Source organism: Centroberyx gerrardi, chromosome 16 (genome assembly GCF_048128805.1).
Source record: "Centroberyx gerrardi isolate f3 chromosome 16, fCenGer3.hap1.cur.20231027, whole genome shotgun sequence".
NCBI lineage: Eukaryota > Metazoa > Chordata > Actinopteri > Beryciformes > Berycidae > Centroberyx > Centroberyx gerrardi.
In genome coordinates, this window is record NC_136012.1 from 19946205 (window position 1) to 19954142 (window position 7938).

At 42.4% G+C, this 7938-nt stretch overlaps 2 protein-coding genes across 3 annotated transcripts; one reads left to right on the forward strand and one right to left on the reverse strand.

Annotated features, from left to right (window-relative positions):
* Positions 1 to 2: 2 nt before the first annotated feature.
* Positions 3 to 3523, reverse strand: LOC139919231 (magnesium transporter NIPA2). Of its 2 annotated transcripts, none has more exons than XM_071908898.2 (6): positions 3270 to 3523; positions 2860 to 2992; positions 2429 to 2485; positions 1971 to 2061; positions 1600 to 1760; positions 3 to 1479 (listed from the first exon to the last, which is right to left on the reverse strand). In XM_071908898.2, the coding sequence occupies exons 2-6, from the start codon at positions 2990 to 2992 to the stop codon at positions 821 to 823; spliced, it is 1101 nt and encodes a 366-aa protein (XP_071764999.1). In that variant the 5' UTR covers positions 3270 to 3523; the 3' UTR covers positions 3 to 820. The 2 variants fall into 2 exon arrangements, with proteins under 2 accessions (XP_071764999.1, XP_071765000.1); XM_071908899.2 differs by lacking the exon at positions 3270 to 3523 and adding an exon at positions 3093 to 3110.
* Positions 3524 to 3791: 268 nt separating this feature from the next.
* Positions 3792 to 7445, forward strand: mars2 (methionyl-tRNA synthetase 2, mitochondrial). Its single transcript, XM_071908896.2, has 3 exons — positions 3792 to 4192; positions 4799 to 5133; positions 5819 to 7445. Exons 1-3 carry the CDS (start codon positions 3907 to 3909, stop codon positions 6995 to 6997), a joined length of 1800 nt encoding a protein of 599 aa, XP_071764997.2. The 5' UTR covers positions 3792 to 3906; the 3' UTR covers positions 6998 to 7445.
* The last annotated feature ends 493 nt before the right edge of the window (positions 7446 to 7938 follow it).

Consider the following 7938-nt stretch of genomic DNA (forward strand, 5'->3'; position numbering starts at 1 on the left):
TTTGGCACGGTGTAGTCAGGTAATATTGTAGTTAGGCTTTAATTAACATTACATCAAACAAAAAAATACCATTACATCATGGAGGAATGTTACAGCTTGGCACATCATGGGAATGCATTTACATGAGGAAAGAAAGTTCTTCAGTGAGGCGTGTAAATAATACTGAGGTATTACAGTAACATGTCAGAGGACTTATTCAAACTTTGTCATCAACAACAAATGATTGAAACACATTCAGGGAAATTAAAGCTTTTGCCTTATCATTGGTCATAAAAAGTTCATAAAGCACATTTGTACAATATATGATGCAGGTTAAAAAAAAGTGCAAAAATATGCATAGGTAATAGCCTTGAGTAACATAAGGCACAATTTGGCTTAAGTACTATTCAATCTTGAATTTGACAGTCAGTATGATCATATTTTTAAAAGATTGTGTGTATTTGTATAAGCTTTAAAATTTATAACACTATACACATAACACTGCAACAGCAGACATTCATGCTGACATTCAGATAAATTCTAATAAATTATACTACAGATTATAATCCTGTACCATCTTTCTTTAACCACAGTAAAATGATTTGGCTCTACCAATGTGACAAAGTACAAAGATGATGATAAAATACCCTTTTGTTGTAATAAAATCCCACGGGCTCATAGCAACAGTATGCTCATTTCAAAGCAACTTTGCTCATCATCCAGTGCATATATACATTGTGTATGGCAGACTCGAAATTCAGATTTAGTAAACTGTCTTAACTTGTCACATTGTAAAGCTTGTCAGTGAAATAAAGCTTCATAATGGTCAGTGGCAACATTGCTAAGTAGTGACAAAGCTGTTGTTCCTCCTCACGGAGCTTTCTGGTGGGTATCCCCCCTTCGAGCCCCCGTCTCTGGGCATCTTAATCTCATCCTCTGCTTGGCTGTCGTGGTTGGGAAGGGCCACATAGGGCTGGTGGCCCCATGGGAAGCCCTGAGGACCCTTCCGCAGGTACAGTGGAAGGGAATCCAAGGTAAAGGTAATGTCCTTGAAGGCATGGAGGAGGAAGATCCCCAAGATGATGGTGAGGAACCCACTGATAGTTCCCACCACTCCATCGGTGGTCATGCTCAGCCATTCCTTGAAGAGGATGGCTGAGCAGGCCATGACCGACGTGGTGAAGAAGACATAGTAGATAGGCGTGACTATGGAGGTGTTATAGATGTCGAGGGCTTTGTTCAGGTAACTGATCTGAATGCTGACACAGACTACCAGGCAGATGACTAGGGACCAGAACAGGGGTTCCTTCAGCACTGCTGTCCCAGCGAACAGCTCCTTAATGCCAATGCCCAGGCCCTTGACACAAGACACAGACAGGGAGCCAATCACAGAGCAGATCAGGATGTAGACCAGCACATTCTTCTGTCCATACCGTGGGGCCACAGCAAAGATAAGAACCAGGCTGCTTGCCACAATGCACGCAGCAAACACAATGAAACCTAAGTGGGAGTATTCGACAGTAAGTTAGTGTCCTTAAAAACGGTTCCAGCTCTTATCTGGGAATCATTTTCCGGAGCATTTTCAATCAAATCACACAAGTAAATACCCACTGTCCCTACCTGGGTCTTTCAGCTTCTCAGCCATGGCACTGAGGGAGGCCACCTCCTCCTCCTGCGGGGCATGGATCACCATCACTGTGGAGCCCAAGACGCACAGCAAGCAACCAATCTTCCCATGCACATTCAACCTCTCATTCAGGAAGTAGGCGGAGAGCACAGCACTGGAAGAAGAAACAAACCTGTCAGATGCTGCATGCTATCACAAATGCTACTGCAGATTTAAACTATCAAAAAAAACCTAGAAGTTTGATGTGCTATTGGTATTCACACATCTCTGTATCACACCAAGAGAATGACACACAACAGCCTGAGAAGTGTGAAAAACTGCAGCCGACACATCAACTGTCAAAACCAACCTGTGAGACAATTACCTTACAAGTACGCTCATTGCACCGAGTGGAGTCACAAGTGTGGCGGGTGCAAATGCATATGCAGCAAAGTTAGCAGCCTCTCCAGCTCCCACTGAAACACAGACCATAAACATTAGGACACACTGCCACCACAAGGGGAAATTCACAGCTGTAAATGTTGCAGTTGGTGAGTTTTGACAAATGATTCTCTTCCAACCCACATGTGCAAATGTGCTCTTTTGAGGAATGTGTACTTCAAAGAAATATTGTGGGCGCTGCATCTACTGAAAAGACCAGCAGCAAAAAATACCAAACCCACAAGAGCCTCGTTTTCCCTTTGAAAACAAAGACCTCAATGTTATAGGGATGGCTGGTAAGCGGGGCGACCGAATCAAACACAGTTGACCATGTCACACAGTTCAGCAGCAGAATAAGGTATTCTGTTTTAGTGCAACTGAGATCGCAAATCATTCACTTACTTGAAATAAGTCCTGCCCACCATAGCCATTCCTTGAGGTAAGCATACCCGCCTTGACCTGTGAGACACAGAAACAAAATTGCACAAGAAGTACATGGCACAGTTTTCCCGTAACTCCATATTTCCTCACAGATTTTAAGTGAGAAAGTCAGTAGCTTCTTTCACAAACTCTCTTCTTACCACAACTTCATGTCTGCTTCACTGCTGTTATGGAATTTCCCTATTGAAGTCACCAATATATTCCTATAAGTAGTTCTAATGTGTATGATGTGTGTGTATGTACTTTTACCATATGGTATTTTATCTCCTATGGTATCACTATAATATTCCTATTATGTCCCAACATATACTCAAAGTTGTTCTGTGATATTTGTATAGTTCAACTGTAAAATTTAGGATTACTGTAGTTTTATTTTTTCTGTAAAAGGCTACCTGCTCGCATCGAACCCTTGCTGGCCAATCGCAGAAGGCCTTTCTTCTTCAAGATGAAGCTTGCGCCGATAAAAACACTGGAGCTCACAGCCAGAGAAAGACCAATGTAGAAATCCACACGGTTCATATCCATCTGAAACAAAATTACACAAAATGTGCTGTATTCATCTCAAATCGTATAAGCAACAAAGCTTGTTTGTGAACTTTTCATGTTCGAGCAACAAGTAGCCTACATTTCGAATCACATGACATGCTGCTGCTTGAAACCGCTATGTTAAAACCACAGACACTGAGATATAAAAAGTAACATTTTTCAAGCTCGATGATGACTTCAGCTAAATTAGTTTAATTTATTTAAATTCAATAAGCTATTTTTTGCCTACAATTTTACAAGAAAGCTATGTTTTTACCTTAGTTGTCACGCCAACGTTTTCGTTGCTGGGAGTGGAGCAACTGATTGGCTGTTAGTCACCGCGGCACTTCCTGGTTACTGTCTGAGTTGAGGAAAGGAAGAGGACTGCGGCGGATAATATAACTTCTATTTAATATATATTTGCTGCTTAACTGTTTCCACACTGCATATCAGGCTGCCATGAACTCCCCACAAAATACACCTGCCTAACTTTGACAGCACTGAGCAGAAGGAAGTCCTCGTAATCTGATTTGTTCTTAGTACTCGTAAAACCTCCCCGAAAAGGCGGGTTTATTCACGGTTCAGCGTTTTGATTGGGCGAATAAACGTTGCGTGTTGAAACCGGAAGAAGACCTAACCTTGACAAGGAAACAAATCGCACATGTTACTGTTTTAGAACAAATTCGTACAATTCAATAACACATACTATGTTTATCGATAACGAATGCCCGGACTATTCTAGGATATTGGTAGTATTTTTCTGCTTACCTGTTTGTCTGCAAAACACAATCTCTTGGAAATGAGTGACTGGATTACCAAATCTTTACTGCACTCCTTGGACTAAACATTGTCTGGGATTAAAATCCTTTTCTTAATCTACGATTGGACTTCATGTGAACATCACCTGCTATCCAATGATGAGGATTCCATATCTATGCATTGTCAGAAACTGTAAGGCTGTGCAAAGAGTGCAACAAAGTGCATTTTCGACACCAATTTCACCTCAGTGGAATCAACAAAGGATAAAGCTGAGATGCATGTGCACACATCTGTCCAAAAACGACAGGAATTACTACATCACCACTCCCATCTTCTATGTCAACGCTTCCCCTCATTTGGGACATTTGTATTCAGCTGTGATAGCTGACTGCCTACACAGGTACAAGCTGCTGCAGGGCTTCAACTCAAAGTTTGCCACAGGTAAATCTCCCATTGACACAAATACATGCTGTGGGATGAATGTTGACCTTTTCACTTCTTACATTTGGTTGCATGTCTCTAGGAACCAGTAATCCCTTAAAATACCTTTACATTTACATTAATTCACCCCTTCATGCAAAATCCCCTTAAAATGAGTTAAGGGAGTTATTAATGGAGGAGACCCCATCAAAACCACTTTAAACACCCCTTAATGTTTGACTGCTTACTTTATAATTTAATGTAAAATCCAGGGAGACAGGAACTTTCCATTAATAACCATGGAAACCATGCACAAAAGGCATAAAAAAATCTCTCCCCTATGTCCCTATCCCTTAAACGCCCATGGCAGGCTACTAGCCTTACTTTTTTAAGCTATGTTATTTTTAATGGATAATTAATGTTTATTTAATGAGAAATTAAGGACATTTCAGGGATAAAATTAAGGGGTTTGGTTTCGTAGTGTGTAGTATTGTCAATCTAGGAATTTAACCCCATTCTACTGTTGTTTTAAATGTAAATCTCTACAGTGAGAGAGTCGGCTTTATGCCTAAAATGCAAATCTATGCAGTGAGAATTTTTAATAATACATGAGATCTTGTATTTCAGGCACAGACGAACACGGCCTGAAAATCCAACAAGCTGCTGATGCTGCGGGGAAAGATCCCCTGAGCTTCTGCACCGAAGTGTCTGAGAGATTCAGACATCTCTTCAGGAGCTGCAGCATCTCACACACAGACTTTATAAGAACCACCGAGCAGAGACACCGGCTTGCCGTGCAGCATTTCTGGTCAGTGCTGCAGAACAGAGGGCTCATCTACAAGGGAAGTTATGAAGGCTGGTACTCCACGCAGGATGAAAGCTTCCTCACTCCGACACAGGTGGGCGATGCTTTGGACTCATCGGGGAAGGAGATCAAGATTTCTCTGGAGAGTGGCCACAGGGTGAGTGAGAGACATGGAGGTGTGATGTCCAGTGGTGGAAAGAGTACTAGAATGTCCTACTCCAAGTAGAAGTAGTAAAAATCTACTTGAGTAAAAGTAAAAAAGTAGCTCATTTAAAATGTTCTCAGAGTAAAAGTTACTGAGTTATTTTTTAGAAAAGAAACATTGTTATGTGATCTTTCCCATACCAGTCCAAACGTTTGAGAGGACAGAGTTCAAACTAGTTTCTTTTAATTAGAAAGTTTGGAAATTACAAAATAAAGTGCACAAAGTAAAGCCAGATTTCTCTTCACTGTGAATGGCTCCACAATTGACCAATTTCGATTGGTCCAGTTTCTGATGCTTACGGAGAGCCACAAAATCTGTACTCTAATGGATGTGATTTAAAATCTAGCTAAGTACAATACTTCAGCAAAAACCAAGTAAAATTACTGACTTACAGTACTCAATTACAGTAACGTGAGTAAATGTAATTAGTTACTTCCACCCTTGGTGATTTCCATTTGAGATGAATGAATGCAAAACTGTCTAAGCAGGCACCAAATGAGATCCAAAGACATATCATGTGGTCAAACATGTTCTTTATTAGTTATGCACAAAATTCACAGTTTCTGCAATCTATCCTCACTCCTCTGACAAAACCTAGGCTTGTAGCACCCTAATCTAATCCATGCTGTTTTCGCAGGTGGAGTGGATGAAGGAGGAGAACTATATGTTCCGTCTGTCTGAGTTTCGGTCCCAGCTGCTCGACTGGCTGAGAGGAAATCCCGAGGCTGTACAGCCTGAGCGTTTCTACCAGGCGGTTCTCCAGTGGCTCCAGGAGGACCTTCCTGACCTCTCAGTGTCCCGTCAGAGAAGCCGTCTTCAGTGGGGCGTCCCGGTCCCAGACGACCCTGAACAAACAATCTATGTGTGGCTGGATGCTCTGGTCAACTACCTCACAGTGGCTGGTTATCCAGATAAATACGACCAATGGTGGAATGAGGCCCATCATGTTGTAGGAAAGGACATCTTAAAATTTCATGCCATCTATTGGCCATCTTTTCTTCTAGGGGCCGGACTGCCGCTGCCACAGGCGATACATGTGCACTCTCATTGGACAGTAGGGGGCAAGAAGATGTCCAAAAGTTTGGGGAACGTGGTTGATCCCCTCGAACGTTCTCAGAGGTTCACAACTGATGGTATGAGGTACTTCCTTCTACGTCAGGGTGTCCCAGACTCGGACTGCGACTACAACGATGACAAAGTGGTCAAGCTGCTCAATGCAGAGCTGGCTGACACTCTGGGAGGTCTTCTGAACCGCTGCACAGCTCCCTCTCTCAACCCAGCCCAGGTCTACCCCTCCTTCTGCCCCGACTCGTTCCCCAGTGACCAGAGTGGCAGGGCCGTGGCCGAAGACTACCGCATGCTGGATGCTGTGAAAAGCCTCCCGGCTGTGGTGGCGCAGCACTACGAGAGCATGCATGTATACAAAGCTCTGGAGGCCGTCGGCGGGTGTGTGAGGCAGACAAATGGGTTTGTTCAGCGTCACACACCTTGGAAGTTGGACAGAGGGGACAGTAAAGACCAGCGCTGGTTGGACACCATCATCCATGTGTCCCTCGAATGCTTGAGGATTTATGGCACCCTCCTCCAGCCCATAGTGCCAGAGACGTCTAACAAGCTCCTGTCCAGATTAGGGGTGCAACGAGGCGAGAGGAGCTGGGCTGCTCTGAACTTCCTGCCAAGGTATCAGGGAATGGACTGTCCCTTTGAAGGGAGAGCGCTAGGGTCCGACTCTGGAGTGCTTTTTAGTCGTCTGGAGAGTCCAAACGCAGGTAAAGGAAAACCTATAAAAACAAAAAAGGCTGCAAAATTGAGATAAAAGAATTATGTGCTATGCTCCCTGTGCAGTGACTGTGTTTTAGTGAATAAAGACATTGAATGTTGGTGTTAATGCTTTCTCTTGTTTTTTGAGTGTGATAATGATTTGGTATTTATATTTGTAGACAAAATATTCATAATGATCTAGCTTTCTATGAATGGTTCTGAGCCTGCCACACCATACATTAGTTTCTGTTATAGAAAACAATGCTTTCCAAATAGTTTGGCACACAGGTAATAGTCTCATTTGGTGAACCTGATGATGTTTTTTGTCAAAACGTCTCTTAATACAGACTCAAAACATTACTTGCATCAAGGCTACAGGAGTGTGGCAACGTGTTATGCCCTTGTCAGCACCACAACAATCCAGAAGTTATTTCCACTTTTCTGTAATTGTTTCATGACAAGTACGGGATTAATTCTGAGCCACTTCCTGATATAGCTGCTGAAATAGTTTCTACCATGTAATTACCATTTAGTCTTTGAGGAACTGACTCTTCCAGAATGAGACAATACATCTCAAGTTACTTTGTGACAGAACCACACTTCTGTTCTGCAGGAAATAATTATTTGCTCTAAAACTCCTGGTGTAACCAACTTTTGGAACACTATTTACAAACTAGGTGGTGACTACTGCTATGCATCCTGCTGGGACGTAACGCTGTAACTTAGACATTAAGTTATTGCTGTTGTTAGATGAATAACTTGTATTTAGCTAAGGGGAGATCCCAGTGTCTCTGAAAAATAGACTGTGGGATTTACATGCACATCTAGATTAAGTTAAAGTGTTGTCATTGCTATCTACACAGGCTGAATTGGATACTTATGGGATCAGATATGAAAGTGGCCACAAACTTGTGTCTGGGTTAGGACTATGAAACTTACTCAGCACACAAAGGACTGTGTAAACTTTGCATTTAAATGAGATAATGAACTTTAACC